This window comes from Xiphias gladius, chromosome 5 (genome assembly GCF_016859285.1).
Source record: "Xiphias gladius isolate SHS-SW01 ecotype Sanya breed wild chromosome 5, ASM1685928v1, whole genome shotgun sequence".
NCBI classification, from domain to species: Eukaryota; Metazoa; Chordata; class Actinopteri; order Istiophoriformes; family Xiphiidae; genus Xiphias; species Xiphias gladius.
In genome coordinates, this window is record NC_053404.1 from 14823347 (window position 1) to 14844640 (window position 21294).

At 39.4% G+C, this 21294-nt stretch overlaps 2 protein-coding genes across 2 annotated transcripts in view; one reads left to right on the top strand and one right to left on the bottom strand.

The window, feature by feature from the left end:
• LOC120789759 (sodium/hydrogen exchanger 9-like) overlaps positions 1-12777 on the top strand; it is a 60026-nt gene extending 47249 nt beyond the window's left edge. Inside the window, exons 13-16 of the mRNA XM_040126730.1 lie at positions 4540-4588; positions 6143-6198; positions 12037-12142; positions 12238-12777. Of these exons, the coding sequence (XP_039982664.1) occupies positions 4540-4588; positions 6143-6198; positions 12037-12142; positions 12238-12408 (382 nt within the window). The 3' untranslated portion in view covers positions 12409-12777. The remainder of the gene's footprint in view (positions 1-4539; positions 4589-6142; positions 6199-12036; positions 12143-12237) is intronic.
• A 1082-nt stretch (positions 12778-13859) lies between these two features.
• On the bottom strand, positions 13860-17857 carry chst2b (carbohydrate (N-acetylglucosamine-6-O) sulfotransferase 2b). The gene has a single exon (XM_040127511.1). It carries the CDS (start codon positions 17284-17286, stop codon positions 15889-15891), a length of 1398 nt encoding a protein of 465 aa, XP_039983445.1. The 5' UTR covers positions 17287-17857; the 3' UTR covers positions 13860-15888.
• Positions 17858-21294: the final 3437 nt, after the last annotated feature.

Below are 21294 nucleotides of genomic sequence, written 5' to 3' on the forward strand. Positions count from 1 at the left end.
TTCTACTTTCTTTCCTCTTGCTGTGTGGCTCTGGCTGCCCACTTTCACTCATTTGGTTTATTCATGTGAACTCACGGTTACAGAGTAGTTAGATTAGTTTGGACTTGATTTGTCTTAATTCAATGACAGGGCCTTTCTCAAACCGGACCCTCCACACTCCCACTCTGTCACGGAGTGTAACTGTTTGTAGTTACACTCTCAGCTGAATAATCACCTTTCATTAATGTGTAGGGTATAAACAAAGTGGCAAGCTTTGGGACAAACCTACCTTTCTCTAGTGAAATCAGGAACTGTCAGAACTTTTTTAACCATGGTTTCGTATCAGGCTACGTAGGTAACACTGTGGGCAATGAGTTGACAGACTCCACAGTAGGCCTAAGTCTATGTAGAAAAATAAAACTCCCAAGCTTCTTTGTTGGCATTTCTTTATTTTTTTGGAAACATCTTCTCATTTTTAACTCTAATTACTATAAGCTGCTTGGTTTCTGCAACAGTCTCTGTAAATATACAACACTTAACAATCAAATGAACACGTCTACCATTTTCTAGACTAGAGAATGGTATATTTGATCTTAATACAATGCAACCTTTAAGTTGTTAACATCTGTATAATTAAATGTCTATCTATCTTAGTTTTAGCAGTTTACCAGTAAATGCACGTGTGGTCGCACAGAACTTACATTTGTACATTGCATCTTCCAATAAGAACACAACATGGCGTTGCACGTGGTCAGTAAGTCAGCATCGATGTTGATGTTAAACATGAAACGGTGCACAGGGGTCACATCAATTTAAAAATGCAAGACTGTGACAACAGGACTGGCTGACAGCAAAATATTTTCCCTAAGACACAAAGCAGGCCATTGTCCTACTCACAAACACCCCCCTGCCACATTATCTCTTTGTCCCTCCCATTGCGTTGGCACTGAGACAGACCTCCACTCTCTTCTATTCTCTTTTATCTTTCTCTCTGTCTTTCTCTCACTGGCTTGTCCTGTCTCCCCTTTTCAATCTCTCACTCATACACTCACAAACTCACTATCTCTCCCACTCACACACATTCACCAGCAGCACCAACTCCTTCTGTCACTCTCATGTCACCACAGACTATCTCCCATCATGCTTCGGTAACTGGAACCCAGTCTCTTATTTTATTTTTTTTGCTCTTCTTGCCCTATTTTTTTTGCTCTACCTTCAGCTTGTATTCACTTTTCTTGCTCTTTCCTTCACACCTTATCTGTCCTTTCCTCTTTCTATAAGCTTAGCTCAGTGACAGAGCCTGTCACCATGGAATGAATCCCGCCAGCTGAAGGCGATGTGTCGTGTGCAGTGCAGGCCGTTTGTGCCTGTCACAGCCTGCCCCATCCAAGATTTTTCCGAAAGCACTTTGCACTACACCAAAACAACTTGCTCCAGTGCAGACGTAGAGAACACGTGCATATCAAAGATAGATCTCAGGCACCTTCTTTATCACTGTCCATGTGCAATTTCAGCACAATTTCAACCTCAGTGCCTCTTTCTAGTATTCTGACAACAAGATAAAAAGAGAATTTGGGAGTATTAGGAGGAGGTAGAAGTGATCAAGACCGAAAGATCTGAGAGAGTAAAAAAGAAGTTATGAAGACAAAAAGGGAGAGAGATGAAGAGCGATAGAGTTGGATTAAAGTGCAAGATGGCTGCAGAAAAGGAATAGGACAGAAATTATTTAGAAAAACAGGAACAGGAGGATATAAGGTAGAAAAGAGAAAGAAAAAGAGACAAAGATGGATGGGGTTAAGATGAAGTATGGTGTAGCTTGAAGGAAAAAACAGGATGAGACAGAAGCTGGGTGGAGTTGATAGAGGAAGGAGACCTTACAGATAGTGAAAAAAAAAATAAACCTGGAGAAATGACATGCTTCAATCAGGAACAAAATCAAATTGATTGACAAGTACAGTCATGTCCAAGATGTTTTCTTTCTTTCTTGTCTTCTAGACAATTTCGCAGGACAGCACCTGCATAGTGCACAAAATAGCCTCTGTATACAAAAACAAAGACTAAACTGAAAGGTGAGAAGCAATAACAAGAGGAGCAATGATCAAAGAGGGAAGAATTGAAACACTGTAAACAGGGAGATGGATTGTGGAGGGAAGGCAGCCAAGACAAAATAATGCACAGCACCAAGTGGTCGCAGCGCTCTAATGCTTTGATGAGAATCTCCTCTCTGTTGTTTTATTGCAGAGGCCTCCCAGCACATGCAAAAGGCACACCAGCACGTAAAACAATCAGCAACAACATTATATATATGTGTGTATATGTGTTTGTGTACATATATTTGTAAAATTCTTCCATCTTTTCTAGCTCCTCTTTCAGCCCTTGGTATTTTTCGATTTTCTCATGTTCCTTCTTTTTGATGTTGCTGTTGCTTGGAATCGCTACGTCTATCACTACTGCCTTCCTCTGTTGTTTGTCGATCAACACGATGCCATCACCAGTTTGTTAGTCTGGATCTGGAAGTCCCACAGGATCTTGGCTTGGTCATTCTCAACCACCTTAGGAGGTGTCTTCCATTGTGACCTTGGGACCTCCAACCCATACTCAGTGCAGATGTTCCTGTACACTATGCCAGCCAATTGGTTATTCCATGTAAGCTGTTCCTGCCTGCATTTTACACCCTGCTACTATGTGCTGAACTGTCTCAGGAGCATCTTTGCACAGCCTGCACCTGGGGTCCTGTCTGGTGTGGTAGATCCCCGCCTCTATTGATCTTGTACTGAGTGCCTGCTCTTGTGCTGCCATGATTAGTGCTTCTGTGCTGTCCTTCAGTCCAGCCTTTTCCAGCCACTGGTAGGATTTCTTGATATCAGCCACTTCTTCTATCTGTCGGTGGTACATGCAGTACATACATGTAGGGGCTTGTCCCTCCATGATGGTTCCTCCTCCTCCTCTGCATCATCGGGGTTCTGCTGCCTGAGGTATTCACTTAGCAGTTCATCTTTGGGGGCCATCTTCCTGATGTATTCCTGGATGTTGGTTGTTTTGTCCTGGACAGTGGCTCTGATGCCCACCAGTCCTCGGCCTCCCTCGTTCCGCTTAGTGTACAGTCTCAGGGTGCTGGACTTGGGGTGAAACCCTCCATGCATTGTGAGGAGCTTTCTAGTCTTGATATCAGTGGCCTCTATCTCCTTCTTCGGCCAGCTTATTATACCACTTGGGTATCTGACGACTGACAGGGCGTACGTGTTGATGGCGCGTATCTTTTTTTTGCCATTCAGCCGACTTTTCAGGACCTGCCTTACTCTGTGTAGGTATTTGGCTGTGGCTGAATTCCTTGCGGCCTCCTCAAGTTTCCCATTTGCCTGCGGGATCCGAAGGTATTTGTAGCTGTCCTGAACATCTGCAGTGCTGCCTTCTGGTAGTTCAAGCGCCTCCGTTCTGATCATCTTCCCTCTCTTCTATACCACCCGATCTAGTCCGAATGACATTCTGATGTCGTTGCTGTAGATCCTGGTGAGGTGGATAAGTTAGTCGATGTCTCGCTCATTCCTGGCATACAGCTTGATGTCATCCATGTAGAGGAGGTATATATGTGTACCTATATGTATCTATATGTATAGATATGTATGAATGTATGTATATATATGTGTGTGTGTGTGTGTGTGTGTGTGTGTGGGTGTGTGTGTATGTGTATATATATGTGTATAAAATATATGTATGTGTGTGTATATGTATATATGTATATATATATATATATATATATGTATGTGTGTGTGTGTGTGTGTGTGTATATGTGTATATATGTGTGTATATATGTGTGTGTGTGTGTGTGTGTATATATATATATATGTGTGTGTGTGTGTATATATATATATATATGTGTGTGTGTGTGTATATATGTGTATATATGTATATGTATGTATATATATATGTGTATGTATGTATATATATATATATATGTGTGTATGTGTGTATATATATATGTGTATATATATATATATATATATATATATATTGTGAATACATATATGGATATATATTGCGTGTGTGTGTGTGTATATATATATATATATATATATATATATATATATATACACATATTGTGTGTATATGTATATGTGAGGAAAGTAGTCTCAGACTTCTGGACCCCACTGTATATATGTACTATATACTATATATATACACCATCTCATCCCTGTTGTTGGAGCACGCCTGAAGCAAAGTGGGGTCTTCTTCGACAGGTAAATAATTGCAGCCACGCAGAATATCTAGCACATTTGCGGTGCTGTTTGTCAGTGTCATCAAAATGTTTACCCAGCTGACATTTTTTTGGTGTGATGTTAAAGACAAGGCTGATTTTGATCAAACTGTTCGAAAGGTCATTTTCAAAACAAGACAAGTTCCACGGTCACTTTTCTTGCTAAGTCCCATGCAGCACTGACTGTTTAAACGAATATAGTTTCACATGTAGTGGAAAATCAAACCCTTGGGATTTGTTTCTGTCTCTTTGTCATTTAATTGTATTGAGTCAAGTTTTTACTGTACTTTTTTCATTCTCTAAAGAGTGGGGATGGATGCAGATGAAAATCCTGAGGAGGACCGTTGTTTTGAGGTAAAACACTTTATTGTGACTACTCAGTAATCCATATTTTGTCTGCTCTATTTATTCCTGCAGTGTTTGTCCTTTCTGGCATTCAAACTGCGGTGCCACAATTTGCAGTTTTGTTGCAAGTGGCACTTTTCAATCGAACCATCGGCTTCCATCTGCAGGAACCTACAAAATATGATGTCCAGTTATTTCTGTTCAACAATGTAAAAAACATTTGTAGGACTACCGTTGGGAATTATAAATAAATGAAATTATCCCACATATTGCAAAAATAATTTTTTCATGAAAAGCCCTTGCCAGTATGTATTTAACTTGTATTAAAAATGTAGAGAGAAATGACAGATGATAATAGAAAACATCTCACTAAAGTTCAAACTTATGTCATAATCACTGAGAAATTATAGGCTGCCAAAAAATATAGTTAAAAAGAAACTGGGCAGCTTCATTTGCTTCCAAATTGACTTTACCAGGTGGAAGCATATATTATTTACTGACTCACAATACTAATAAATAAGTTGCACTGATGTATATAAGGTTTACAGAATATCAAGCTGTAAGCTGTCCCCCAGCAGAGGGAACTAAAGACGGTGAGAGAATAAAGACCACTTTCAAAGGCAAGAAAACTTTATTTTGTTAAAAATGATCTCTAATCACCACAAAAGTTGCTGCAGGACTTTTCTGTTTCACATACCGAGTCTTTATGTGCTTAACTACAGTTATAGGCTATTGGTATAGTTTTTTGCACATACTATACATTATATGGATTTAACAGTGTGTGGCATTTTTACATATAAGTTACATAGCAAGGATTTAAAGTATATCCTGCCATCCTTTCCCTCTGACACATAATAGGCTTCTACCCTTTAATCTTGGCTCTGTAGTTTATTTTAACGCTGTATGACATCAAAGTTAAGAAGAGGTTCAAGAGGAGGGAATGCACTTTTGCTTCCTGCTAAATGACAGTCTGTAGCACATCCTTGCCAGCACAGAGGCCCTCTGAGTGTACCTTTTTGTTGTGCAGGCACAAACACCCACACACACCCCTCGCACCCTACCATTATTGCTTCCCATCAGCTCTCCATCCCCTCTCTTTCATCTTCTTATGTGACCTGACTCTTATTGGCAAACTGTGGATGGGACAAGGTCTCGCCAGCTCTCTCGCATTATGAGTCCAGAGGGGCAGACAGAATAGACAGCGGGGCCGGTAAGAAATAAGGAAGATCCCAGTGGAGGGGTGAGGGCGAGCTCAAGGGTTCCTTTTATGGAAATGGATAAAAATAAACTTGCCCAGAGAGTGAGACTGCATAGTGACAGCTATGGGCGTGTTCTTACTGTAGTGGGAAGGGATCTCAGAGGACTCTGCAGTTTTTGAGAACAGGATTTTCCTATATGAGCACAGTGCCTGAGGTCCCACTTGTCAAAGCAAGGTCAATGAATATGGCCTTGCTAACCATCCAGGGGTTCAGGTTTTCAGCATATCCATCAGGCAGCGTGTACTGCCACCCCAGAGGGTCTTTGTGTGTCAGTGAGTAACAGTGGTTCTCTCATGGTCTACAGGTTGCTACAGGGAGGCCAGACACAACACCAGGCCTGTGGTACCGTCTGGACTACAAGTATCCTTTGACAGCTTTCTTCTCCAAAGTATTGTCCCACCTGTTCACACACAATGGGTAATGGGACAGTCTGCAAAGTACTATTATACACTGAGTAAAAGGAAAAAAAGGCAAAGTGCTTCATTTCAGGGAATGTGAACAAAAACCTTTATGTACTGTGATGGCAGAACAAACATGAACTTCATGAACTGGTTTTGGTGCGTGGTCTTCTAACACCTATACACCAGATACATGTGTATGTCTTTATGTGTGCAGTTGTATCAAAACAACATGTATACATGTTTTCATATTAGTTTTCAGAATATGAAATACACATACAAGTACATCTATGTTTGCACCAAAGGAACCGTCTGACATTTTTGGCAAATATGCACATATTTGCTTTGTTGCCGAGAGTTAGATGAGATGATTAATACAATGCACTTGTCTGTACGATAAATATACCGATATGTGTATTTCTAAAATGTCAAAGTATTGCTTTAATGTATTTCCTATTAACTACAGGATGAACTGGATTCCTGTAAGCAGAGAGTGTAGTTTGGCAGTAAGAAAACAGTCGTGTCCTCTGCTGTGGAATTTCATGAGGACTGCATTAAGTTTAAGATAATCTAATTTTACTACTTATTGGCCTCATGACCTGTCCCAGTGCTTGGTAAGGAGCACATCCTGTTTCTTTACGGACGCTATGGCCAATGCAAAACAATGAGATGCAGGCCTGATTGTGCATTCATTTAGAGTATTTATTTAATGCATGAGTGTGTCAATGTCAATATTAGTTGTTTTTTAGAGAAGTGCATGTAAAGTGAATTACAGTTAGGGGACAAACGTATGATTTGGCAGTTTTGGTAAACCATTAACCACTCACTGTGGGTGGGAAAGCTCCAAAATTGCAGGTTTAGCATCGAAGATTAGGCAAGACTGAACTCTGTTTGTGGAAAAGAGATCTCTTCTGTGACAACAAGAAAGTCTTCAGTCAAACAGATTACCTTAAAATCAAAATCTCTTAGTTAACCATTTCATAGTTGTAGGTGTTTACAACAGACTGTGCAGTAGTATGAGAAACATGCCTCATACTTTGGCCTGTTGAATCATGTTATTGCTGTCATTTTTCTCTGACATAATAACAGTCCTTCACTCTAATTAAGTGGAGCGGAGAAGATCAGTTTATGAGGAAATGGCATCTGTATTTTAAAAAAGTCTGTTTTTTAAAAAGGTTCAACAACCTCAATGCTTTTGACCTTTGTGGTCTTGCAATGTGACTTAAAAATTAGTTAAATTAAAATTTAAAAATTTAAATAGTATGCACATAATATAATAAAATGACCTTTTGTAAGTGTATTAAGAATATCTTTCACATTTTTCCTTGCATGCCATCTTAAAACTTAATCACGTTGAACTGGGGACATCTGTGAACAACTACCTTCAAGTAATTTTTAGATTTTCAAAGGGATATTTTCATATATCGTTGCTTTGCTCTGATGTCTAGCATCCTAAAACAAATATTCCTCAAGAATGTTCCTCTTCATTGTTCCTTTGTGTCCTCACAAGCCTCTATGTCCCTGCTGCTGAAAAGAACAAAAAAAAACCTCTTTCTTTGCAGAGATAGAAGACTATTATATTAAATGTTCAATACAGTTTTTAACTTTTGAATGTGTTTTCTTAGACAATAGTTGATGGAATTTCAGAAGGATTTGGATCCAGTGATGAGAAAAGGATTGTGACATGGAATTATACATACTCTCTGACAGTATGGATTGACCATGGGTCTAGACGAGCTTAAAAAACAGCTTAATAAGCAAGACAGCCATGGAGTTAATAAATGTACTACATACATACACACATAATTTTACACACGGCAAACATTAAACTTCTGGCATTTGCTTTCTTTGACACACTCATTGCAATCTGTTCAACCATAGTAACTACACAGAGTATACCCATACCCTGTGGCTGTAGTTAAAAGTCTACATATTGGGTTACTTGTGTGTGTGTGTGTGGTGTGTGTGTGTGTGTGTGTGTGTGTGTGTGTGTGTGTGTGTGTGTGTGTGTGTGTGTGTGTGTGTGTGTGTGTGTGTGTGTGTGGATTTTCTGAATCTGTATATGCATGTAAATGAGAGGGAGACAGAGGGGATGAGAGAAGCTGTGAGCAAAATGAAAGGCACAGTCATGGCCAATGTTTCCTATTGGACGAAGGAAAAAAACATATTATGGGGATGCTTTGATGTGGACCAGGTCAGAGGATTCTCAGTCTCAACCCCACTGCAGGATCATTGAGCTTCAACTTAGCTTGCCGGTGTCTCATCCTAAAGGCATCCTGCTGCTTCCTCAACCATTTCCCAATCAGCCTGGCTTTGAAGCTCATCAGCACAAACGTTTTACTCTTAACACTAATTTTGATGAACCTCAAAGCCTGTTTGATCTTCTTGCTTAAGTGGTTTGCAGACCGTGGTTTCAGGGCTGGCAACCGATGTTTTTTGTTTTGACTCTGGCATCCCAGAGGACACCCTTGTTTAAGAGACCTGGGGTGGCTGCATTATGCAGTTGGCGGGGTCTTGGGTTGAGTCCATGGTGTGACTTGGGAGTTAAAACCCAAGTCATGTCCAATGTATATTTATGGTATTATATAATATACCACAATAGCTAGCAGTTGGAAGGAGGTGGCATTAATTGTAAATATGTGCTGCTGACATTTTGGGTTTTGTGTAAGGGACATGTAGAAGTATTCATTATGCAGTACTGCCTCTTTCACCGTGTTGTATTATTGTATGCATATTACATGCATATTATTGTTTGATATTGTTGGGCATTTATTGCAGCATTTTATGGTTGTAGCTGGTCACTGAAGCTACTATTATTGTAACTTCATATACTGTTGGGTAGTTTAAACATATCACATAAGACATATGTTTTGCATATAAAATCTGAATCTGCAAAATAACTGCTAACTACAGCTGTTGCATAAATGTAGTGGGGTAAACAGTACAATTTTACAAAGTAGAAGTAAAAAGTAGCATAGAGTGATAAAAACAGATCTAGTCTTGGCAATCTTTGGTTTTTCTGAGATGAGAATTTTTTCGTATAGCCAGCAACAAACATTAAATGATTAGTTAATTGTTGGAAATAGCTTACTGGCTTTGTTGCCAAAAATTAGCATAAAGACTGGATGCAGGGGGGAAAACTAGTCTGGCTCTATCCTAAGGTATCTACCAGCACCTCCAAAGCTCACTTACGTACTGTTTGTTTACTCTGTACAAAACATGAAGTGTAAAAACATCAAGTTGTGATTTTACAGGGTTATGTGCCAGACTGTGTCTTGGCTTGTCCTTTAACTGGGGCATGGTCACAACAAAGAAAAAAAAAAAAATCTAAGATTTTTTAAAAAATGGTTAAATAAGATGAATCTGTGTATCAATCTATTTATCTTTCATCCATTTTATTAGATTTTTATTGTTATTTATTTTTTAATGGGACAGTCCATGATCCCTTTTGTTCTTCTTGATTTTGATATTCTTTGAAGTGTATGTGTTCTTTATTTCTTACTTCTACTTTATGTTTTTCTTCTCTCTGTGTATACTGTATATACCAGCATAAAATGGACATGCTCAAGTAAAGTACAAATACCTCAAAACTCTACTGAAGTACAGTAGTTTAGTAAATATACTCTTCCTCCACTAATGAGGAAATCATGCTTGCTGCAATGGTGGCTTAAGAAGCAGTTGGGCTTCTACCCCCTCCACTACTAATCAACACCATTTCCAACACACAGACACACACACACACACACAATCTGACACCATTGTAGATCAGAAAGCAACTCTAGCCTTTATAATTACCATCGCTGTCTAGTATTATGCCAGTGTGGAACAGGAGGAAACTGTGCCAACGAGAAGACAACTCACTCCTATAAGTCCCAAAGAAATCATTCTTCCCCCTTTTCTAGTTCCTCAACCCCCGCCCACTTTTCTTTTTTTCTCTCTCTGTCCCTCATTTGAAACATGTATAAATAAATCCTGTTAGCCGGCAGAATGATGGCTGTAATTCCCACCTCTTGCATATTGCTGATAACAGCACCAGAATGTAAGACTTGGTGCCAAATAACATATTAGATCAGTTTCCTCTCCTTGTTTTTTGTATCTGTGCCAGAGGATTGTGTACTTGTGTGCCACCTCTGAGACCCACATTATTCATTAAAGGCCTCGAGGTGCAAAGGTTGCTTTTGTCCAGAAAAGATAGCATTGGTGAACTATTATTTTGTGTTTTTCTGAGGCAAAAGCAGAGAAAAATATGGACCTTCAGAAGGGTAATTATTAATTTAAACTTTTTTTTTTTTTTACAGTTAAAAGGTAGCTAGTGTGCTGTTTTTGTGTGTGTTTTTTTTAGGCTCTGTAATGGAGAAGATACAGAATCAATTGTATTACAAGATCGGCTGTCACCAAGCTATTATATGTTGAAATCTGGTCCCAAAAAAGGCATTAGTAGGTGTATAATATGTCATTGTTATTATCAAGTGACTACATACCATCACAGGTGTTTGTTGATTTGAGCCCACAACACCTCCAGGGGATTTTAACTATAATGTCTGGCATCCGAAAACACCCCCTTCTTCTACTCTTGCTCTCAAAACTGATCAGAAATATCCTTGCCTGTACTACTTTATATCATCACTTAAACACATTTCTAAACCATTTCTGACCTTGCCTCTGGTTTCAATAAAGTATAAGATTGACCCCGCTTGCTAGAAACAAGATAAAACCCCCATTTGATACCTTTTTTCTATCAGTAAATTATTTTTATCTCTATCTGGCCCTCTGCCAGTCTGCCCTTGTACTGCGCTCTCTCCTGGAGAGTCTGTCTTTGTAGCATGGAGCTTTTATTAGTTAAGACAATTACCCAGCAGACAAGAACTGGTAGATATATATTAGAAATGCTAACAGCTCAGCAGTCTCTAACAAAAACGGCATTGGTAAGCCACTGGCATTTAATGACAGTAAGATGACTATGGCCTCATTAGGGGAATAATATGCCTAATACAACTGCATAGACAGTCATCATTTTAACATTATGGTATGTGGATTCAGTTCAGTGATGCTAGTGAAATCTGAAAAAGGCTGTGTCATTGTTTAGCCTCTTATTGCGCTGTGCCTAGTGGAAGTGAGCTAGTCTCTGTTGTATTTTTATCTTTTGTTTGCATGGTAAAAAAAGAACTGGAAGTCTAGTTGGAAACAGAGTACTTGGCTGACATGTTGAGTCATGTGTATTATGTCATGTATTAGCATATGCATTATGATAATGACTCGGATCATAAGACGGAGAACTGGCTCTGATATCCGTACAGTATGTTTGAGAAAATAGCTAATGTGCCATAGCTATATTTCCCATTTCTAATCTATTACTTATGTATAATATATTGTGCACTTATAAACTTATTACGTGCTTCTCCCCAGAAAATAGTAACTCACTTTAACCAGTTCTTTCTAACATAATCACTCACATCTGCAGTTAAAATAAAAAAACAATAAACATTCCCTCAAATTCTTTGGTCCCAACCATAATTAACATACTTAGCTAAAGAAATACAGCTAGGATGTTACACCTTGATCTTCTTAACCTTCATGAACCCTCTAAAATACATCAGTAAAATACTACAATTGCTTGTTTTCACACATAATCACATAATGTGCCCCATGTGAGATGTGCTTTGGCGCTGCTAAAATTATGACGGGTAGCCTGAGGCCAGATTTGTAAAATGCTTAAAAATAAGACATTTTCCTTTTCCTTGTTTATCTTTGATACTTGATACTTGCACACCTCTGTCATCATGCCTTTACAATGTCAAAGATATGTAAAACCGGTGCTAACACATTATGGCCCTCCACTGACCATCTCACTGCCACAGTGGTGTGGAGTATTTGCCAGACTCTTTGGCAGCCCACATATCCAAGAGGTAAGACTTCCCTTGTGTTACTACATACTGTAAATATCTTCAGAGGATAGAAAGAAATCATAGTTATTAATTATGATTTGCCACTTGCCATTCAGAATGAAGAGCAACTGTGTGAGACTGAGCCAGGTGAATCCACCTTCAGTGGGGAGAAAGCAGAGAACCAGCTTGTATCAATAGGAGGCGACTCTGGATCCGAGCACCAGGAGGACCTAGTGGAGGGAGACCTGGGCCTTGGCACTACTCCAGCTCTCACCAGGGAGGCCTGAAACTCCAGGAGTCACCACTAACCCTCTAAGTTTTATCAGCACCTGCCTCCCTGAGGCTAAGGCCCTACTTCTTACAGTGAATGGGGTCACTGTGAAGGGCATTTGAGAGGAGCCGACCGGGAATTGGAGTTACAATGGCTCACAAAAGGTCATGCACCCCCCTGTGCTTACATGCATGCAAAGGCACAAACACAGGGAGTAAAAACATTTACAAAGGCCATTGCACTTTCTGTTACTCTGCTGATGATTGTCTTGGCTTGTCTTTCTCCAGTTTCAAGGAATTTAATAGCTGAAATAGAAATGTTAAGCCCATATAATTTAAGTGCCTACTGTCTAAACACAGCCAGCATGAAGCAGAATTTGACCTATGTGTACTTTTCACAGAGCAAGCAAAATAATAATGCAATAGTTCTGGTGAAAATGCAACATGTTAAGTCACACATTAATGTAATTGTGAGCAGAGCTCCTTCATGCTACTTGGTTATGCAATGTCTTGGTTTCAAGCTCTAGGGAAAGTTGCTCATGAACATCCACTATCATTGAATGCTATTATATTTCCCTTAATCAGCTGAAATTGTATTTTTGTGACAGCTTTGCATTGCTCTTGCCCAGCTCGTTATTAAACTTTCATTGCACTGTTTTCTGCTACAATCCTTTTAACTGAGTCAAATGTATTCCACCGAATTTATTACCCCCTCATCTCCCTCCACGTCTTGCTTATCATGCTGCGGCGCACTAGAATATTTCCAAATGCTTAAGTATGTTAACAGCATTTGTGAAAGCCTCTATTACCATGTGAGGTTTCCTCTAACTTCTTTAATTATAGATTGCACTTTGTTGCTTTCTGAGTAAAACATTATAAATCTCCTGGCCCCTTTCCCCTTGAGTGAAACAGGGTGTTGTGTACTTCACAAATCTAATTTGTGAAGGTTAGGCTTTGTGAATATGCAGCCTGTTTCCATCATATTAATAAAGCCATTGTCCTTGAATTGAGGGCCTCCCATTTTATGTTGTGAATGCATGGGTGCGTAGTCTCCTTTGCTAGTCCCAATGTTTGAATGCGGTTTTGTTCTGAGCAAAGAGAACTGAATGATCTAAATAGCCTTTAAACATGAGTCCTCAGATAGAGATGCTCAACCTTTAGCTCTATCCTTGGAGGGACAGTTCACACAAAGACTTATTTTTTCTCTAATTCAGGAGGCGGTTTTACAGGTTTTTGTGTCATTTGCAATGACAGATTTGTGGCTAATCACTTGTAGATTAGGTCATCCCAACACACTCTAACACACTGTAATGCATTTGTCTGTGATCCTCAACATATCAAAACATTTAAATTTGACATTTGAAAACTCAAAAACAATGTCTCTTTCCACATATGACAGTCACTTCTGATAAACCGCAACCCTTATTCTAAGTATTTTCTTTGAGAACTACTCAATGATGTACGCCCATCAGCTACAGTATCTATCTCTTTTCAGGAGGGAGAAACTGCTCACAACAAGGTCTTACAACTTTTCTGTGTTACCTTGTTGAGGAAAGACTTGCTAACTGTTGAGCTTTTCAAGTGTACTTTTTTGGGCACTTTGAACATCACAAAACTAAATTTTATTAACCTCTGTTTTTCTGAGGTGAGATGAAATCTACAAAGCTCAGCAAATAACAGCAAACTATCTGAAATGATACAATGATTTTCATAAAATGTCTATTGAACTTTTATACTTTTACCTTCATATTTAGGTCATTTTATATCTGTGTATTTCCCTTTTTGAGCCATTTCTCTGGGATTTTCTTTTAAGGTTTTGTCCTCAAAAAACAAAAGCTGAAGCTCTCAATAATTACGTCTACAAACTTACGAATATAGTCATTCTGATCATTATGACTAACATTTTTACGACATGGACTTAAAAGGTACCCTGTGGAACTTTTGACCAATAACCACATTTGTTCTCATGCATGAGGATGCTCATGCACATGCATGCAGATGATGGTATACACATTTCTACCAAGGGTTTCAGAGTATTCTACCAGTATAAAGGTTGTGATAAAGGGCCAAGAAACACATCAATGCGGCAGCAAAGGAAGGGTAGAAGAAGTATGCTAGGAAGTATTAATGGATGTAATGAATGCAGGTTAACATTTGAGAAAAATTGGATTTGCACTTGTTTAAGAGGAAGGAAATGCATTCAACACCTTTGCAAAACCAAAAGGATACACGCAGTGCGTTTCGGTGAGTAAAACTGAATGTAAACATAAACTTTGTTTACAAGAAAACTCCAGAGGGTACCTTTAATTTATATAGCAATTAGTGAATTTACGAAATAAGTCCAGCACAACGGTTCTCAAATGGCGATGGAAGGCACAGTGGGGCATAATGCACTAAACTAAGTTACAGTATGCTTTGAAATATCTCATAAATACAAAGAACAAAATTATTACAAAACCTATGTATAATTAAAATACATGTTAATAGCATAAAGCTTTCTCTTATTGCAATGTTGATTAAATCCAGTGGCTCACTGTGTTGGATTTTATTGTAATTTTAATTTAACTTTTCAGGAGACCTTGCCTTGTGCGCCAGGCCTTGAGAACCAATGGTCTTGTTTAAATTCATTAACAAAAACATTGTTTTTTTTATTAATTATTTAAATGTACAGCAGTCCAGTTTGTTCAACACAGGTGCATAAATTGTCCTTTTAACTGTGAACTTTACTCAATGTAATATTCCCAGATCATGTGTTTTTATACGAGCAAGCAATTGTAAACATTTGAAATGGTAGAACAGACTGCTTACACTGACACTGAGACAGCATTTCCAGCTCCAGAGCCATAGCATTGTCCACAGTGCATGATATTATCCTTCAACGATTTGGTGACGAAAATCCGAAAATTCCTTTTTTTAAAATCTGGAAATTGCACTACTGCTATTCTGATGTAGCCTACTCATCACACCTCTACCTATGGCACATCAACAAACCAATTTATTGATTGTCTGTGACTTCAGCCAGATCATACAAATAATTATTAGCAGTGAACTTTTTTTTAGCAGTTGTTCTTTGTTTTTTGTTGTTTTTCTTTCATCCACTATTTTCACTTTTACAGACAATATGGAGACTGGAAAAACATATTTTTGTAAGATTTTGAACATTCAAAAATAACCCCATAACATCCACTTTGAAGTGTCATCATAACAAGATACATGAATTCTACAGTTGTTTGTTTTTTTCATAGTTGCAGCTTCACTATTCATATCGTTCATAGGCCTTGCATTGTCAAACACAGCCAGTAATCCAGAATAAAAGAAGTTGTCCTTTCAAATACCACTGCAATTTATATAAGAGAAACATGATACATTCCAAATGTGGCCAGTGGAGCTCCTCAAACACGGATTCAAAGTAAAGCTTTAATTCCACATTAAGAGGAAACGGCACTCTATGCAAAATGAACATTAAATTAAAAGGTCTTTGGTGGTTTCGGACGTTTTCACAGTTTGGAATGTGTCAGTAGTGATTTGCTCAAGTCCTTAGCCTCCCCAGCTGTTCTGACTCTTTCATACCCTAGAACGGACATGGCATGGTGACAGTAGTCCTCTACTTGTTTGATCTGTTGAATGCTGAGCACTGTTCTCCATGCACTAGCAGCTTGTGTGGCATTTCTGGATGAGACTATGAATGGCTTAGAGGAGGAGCTGGAGCCACTGGTCATATTCAGCGCAAACGACTCAATGTCGTGGTTGGTGGTCAGGTTGGCAAAGCGGTAGATGTTCCGCAAGGTCTTAACTGGATTCTCGACCAGGTCCTCGTACCGCACAGCTATGTACTTTCCCTTCAGCCAGCTGGGTGGGTTTAAGGCAGTCCTCAAAGTCCTCGATGTGCGGTCACAGATCACCTCCATGGCTCCTATGGAGTGGTAGTCTGAGCCATCCTTCTTGTTGGCTTTGTGACCAGGATCCACAAAAGGTATCCTGCGAAGTTTAGGGTCCCTGCTGCGGACCACCTGTAAGTTCTCCCTTATCAGGCCATGTCTGGATTTGATCCTGGAGTTGGCCACTGCCCGCGGGTCTCTTACTAGGTGTATCACCTTCAAATCCAAGGATGGATCCTCCATGAGTGGGGCCAATACGTTCACATCCAAAATGCGTACCCCTTTAATGACTATGGTGTTATATTTGAGGCACTCATCCTCCAACAGTCTAAGGCTTTGAGGGGGGCACTTTTTACACACCTTGTCATCTACCATCCCCACCACCTCTTTCCTGTAGGCTGAGCAGAGGGGATAGGAGCACACAACTTTATTGAGGGTGGCCCCAAATAATCCTAGGGAGGTAAAATTCTTTCCCCCGGGGCTGTTGTAAAGTTGGAAAACAGACAGATCACAGCGGTATAAGGAGCTAAGCATGTCTCTGGCTGCCCCTTGTAAAGAAACTGCATCGCCCGGGTACAGTTTCTGCCAGATGTGCCACATTGGCTCATACAAGAAGAACACTTCAGGATTTTGGTTAAAGAGCTCCCCAAAAAAGGATGAGCCTGACCTCCAGGTGGTCAGAACATAGATAAGCTGTCTCTTTTTAGCCAGAGAGGGCCTGTATAGGAAGCGAATGTCAGATCTGCTCTGATAAGTGGTGCTCCTCATCTGATGATTACACTGCTGTGGCTCTTTAGTCCATTTATAATTAGCCAAGTTAAGCATAGTGAGGACCAGCAGTAAGAAATAGGCCATAAATAACACAATTCTCTTCCTGCGGAGGACTTTCATCACGATCCCAGGCTGTGCTATTATCTTGGTATGATTCCTGTAGGTTTTAAGCTTCCTCCCAAAGCCAGCATCCTTCTCCCAAGGCGCTGTCAACTTCAGTGGTTGATGATATTGTTTGCCTCTCATCTGTACCCTCGGAGAGTGGCTCTCACCACTGGACAGAGTTCCTTACATTGACAGTGAACCAACACGCTCTGTAAGATGTATATACCATATACTTGGAACTGAAACCGATTTGAATGCCAGCTGATTAGGTTATATAGTCACCACGATATCCCGTTTTCACTGCACTGCGCAATGTTCTTTATAGGAACGACGGATGAGAAGAGCATTTAAGTTGTCCACAGCGTTGCATTGATTCTTTGTGTGGCCCGTGTTCAAAACAAAAAGGACGAGGATTTCATTATTGTAACAGACGCCCTGTTTGCCCATGCTCAGCGGAGGCATCCTTGCGCAGTTACCATCTGATGCATCCTAGAAAATGCAGCCTGGTTGGACTCAGGCATCGCAGACAATAGCCTGAAACCGTCACGATTTGGCGCGACAGGCTGAAGCTCAAATCACTCCGCGTTTGCCATAACGGAGCAGTGTTTAGCCAGTATCCACAGTTACAGCGTGTGGTCTTAAGATTTCCCCCGTTCGTCCTGCTCCTCTGCGCGTCCAAGAAATACAAACTGGACGGATTCAATCAGAAAACACGGAGAAAGACCCGCCTACAGAGGGACTACGTTGCAGCGTCGTGCGTCAGCGACCTGCACCATTGGACCCGCTGGCCGTCTGTCTCGCTGCAGCCTCGATTCTGGCTCACACAGATTGCAGCAATGGTAGGCTATGGGAAATTATGCTGTTGTTATGTTTCGGAGAGGTTTGCCTCACTATGTGCAGCCATATAACCATGTTCCACCCTCCCGTTTAAGACATACAGCTCCATACTGTACTAGGTGCAAGTGATTTCACAGGATTTTGATGGTTCTTTTTTGAAAGACCCAGCCTCACCCATCCCCATTGTCTTTAAGATTGCTCTTGTTGAAACTCAGTTGATTTTAAGTTGTTATTGAATTAAGAGTCCAGGCTTTACTCTGCTATATGTTCTCTTCATATTGCATGACTGCAGCTAAGAATCAGTATTTCAAATTAAGTGTAGTTGTTTTTTCCCACTACTGCCTTAAGAGGGTAGCCCTTATCTATAAGAAAAAAAAAAGTTATGTTTCTGTTAGGTACCACAGGGATATTTTTTGTGAAAGGATTCAAATAAATAATTGAAAATGAAGCATTACTTAAGGTCAGTAGGGATAATGCAGTGATTTTTTTAAAAAAATTTTTATTGGATGTATTGGAAACAGTCTATGACTGACACTCCTCTCAAGTGGAATCAGCTGAAATCTGACATTTGACAGCTGTTCCCCAGGAATTGACCAGTCCTGGGAAGCTGTAAGGCCATGTGTTTGAACAGAGGGAACCACATGCTCTGCAGATTGACAATCATCTTTCCTAACAGATTTGTTCGTCTGGGACTACAGCTCTTCACAACGGAACCGCACAAAAGATTGAGTGAAAGGGGCTCGGCCCTTTGACCCCTGGTGAGAAATATCTCGGCCTGTAATATCCATGATTTCACGCTAATGTATAGTTATATTATTGTGGCCTCATTGTACTTTATTTTATATATCTTGCACCACCAAAACATTCTTTTAATATTTACTTGTAAGATGGCTGTTTACATTTTGTCCTAGTACAAAACAGTGAAGCCTTGTTGTTTTTTCTAAGAAGGCATCTGTTACATATCAAGTAAAGCTGTGTGTGTTGTGTAAGTGCTTTTTAAAAGAGCTTACATTATAAATGTTGGATTATTGGACTATACAGTGAATAATTACTCTTCATGCTCTTAAACTGTGTGGTGGTTTATGCTTTATCCCATAGATGCCCATTTTGTAGTACTCGTCCAATGCGGATGTTTACAGTACAAAACCTTTGTGCATACTGCCCTCTGCTGGAGCTAGTGTTTCCAAGACCTTTTTAAATCTTAACGAAGCATTTATATATAACATATGTAACTTATATTTATGATCATTTAAATGACATTTAGACCTGCAGGAAAACAAAATAAAATGTTCAGTTGGTAGTGGGAAGTAATCAAAATAGAGCATTAGAGACGAAAATTGAACAGGAACATATGTTGTTGGCTTTTCCCAAGCATATGGAAATCACTGGCAATATGTCACATTAATAGACCTATTTTAACCCTCCTTTAAGTTAACTGTTGATGAGTCAGATCAGTCTGTATTTGGGTGTCACATTTTAGAAAGAGTACAGGTTGGCTTCCATCTTCCTTTCCTAAACTGTCTTCCTCAGTTTGGGATAGTTTGCTCAATACCTGACAACCGGCAAAAAAAAAAAGAAAAAAAAAAAGCAGCTTGTATATATCCCACTTACTTTATACACAGTGTTCCTTTTGTTTCCTTATAATTTTGTTCAGCCTGATTAACTGAGGGCCATTTTGGGATGCTGTATTGTTGAATAGCAAAGTGCAGCTACAGGACCTTTTTCTCCATGTGCAAATGTAATTCCCTAGAAATGGAGTGAGTGGATAGGGAGAAGCTAATTTTAATATGCTCATAAAGTTTAAGAGCTCCTTTATGAGTGTTAATTACTGTGGGCCAAATATGACTCCGTGTGTGCTAATTTGAGCTTTTCTCTGAATTCTTAGACTAAACTTATATTTTATGTGGGCTTTTTCAGGTGGGTGAAAAGTCATGAACAGTGAGAACAGAGTGTGTAATTAATTGAAATAGTATAGCACAGAATATTGATATGAGTTATTGTTATTACATTACAAAATTATTCTTACAAGATATGCACGTAATCATGTACAGCTGCTTATATGTAGGAAACAACAGCCTATCAAACAATTCTCAGTAATTGTTTTGTATCAGTAAATTTAAATATATTTTTTATTATATGCTGTACTAAGACATTTTAGACTACATTATCAGATTCATAAGGGAACTTGTATTTTTATTCCTATTTTGAATTGCCACTTGCTTGAGCAGCTGTTTGATTCCACTAATTCCTCAATAGGACTAGGAAACGTTTTGACATGCCACGGTAGAGAAAGCACAGAGGTAAATAATAGATTTAATGATGGACTAAGTTTCAGGGTCCTGGTATTGTGCATGCTGTCTCACTGTCAAACTGTCAAGACTTACTGGGACACTTGAATAGAGCCGAGCCATTGTTCATGATATTAGTATGATCTGTTCTTTTCCAACTATGACAAGTGAAAGTGCCTGCAGCAGAAATGGCCTATTACACCCAGCCAATATCTAACAAACCTCCTTTTTAATTCTGATTATATTACTTCAATTCCTCCCAGGAGTGTATGCACAGCACTGTGTTGTCCCTGTGTTGTTTTAACATTGTATTTTCATCAATATTTTCAATTTTGTTCAAATTTTATAACACCTGGTTGACAACTGTAGAGTTGCAAATTGCTTTAATTTCTTTATTATAACTTTGTCTATTTCTCTGTCATAATTTGCCTAGATGTTTACTGGCCTGTGATAAGTGTTACAGACTGACTGTGGAGGGCTGATGTGCACTGATTTGAAGATCATAGCCAGGAGGACAGCTGTGTGTATCTCCCCTATGTGCTCCCTCGCAGCCTGCCACCGACTATACGCCGACCCAGATAGCTCTCTCCCTCCCTTTTCATCATCCATATTTCACCCATGCATGTCCAAACACATCAGCTACATGAGGGAAGTAGCCTGTCTAGTAATATGGAACAGCAATCCTGCACGGACTAGAAGCCATAGCTGGCTGGTTTTTTTTTTTTCCTTTGTCACATTGGTATGATTATATACATGCAGACTACCTTGAACCATACTATATGTATATACTTCACACAGCTAATGCTTCACCGTGTTTACTATAAAATATGCAGAGAATTGTTCAGCAAATGACCAAACATGTCTATAAAATCTAATCTTCATCATTTCTGCAAGTATCTTTAAAAAAGTACCTTTGCAGTATGAGGACCAGACACTGTATATCTGAGTCTGTGCAAAGCTGCACCGAATAGCCCTGTTACATAATCATGAAGCCCGGAGGCTTTGCGCCTGCGAAATGAACGAG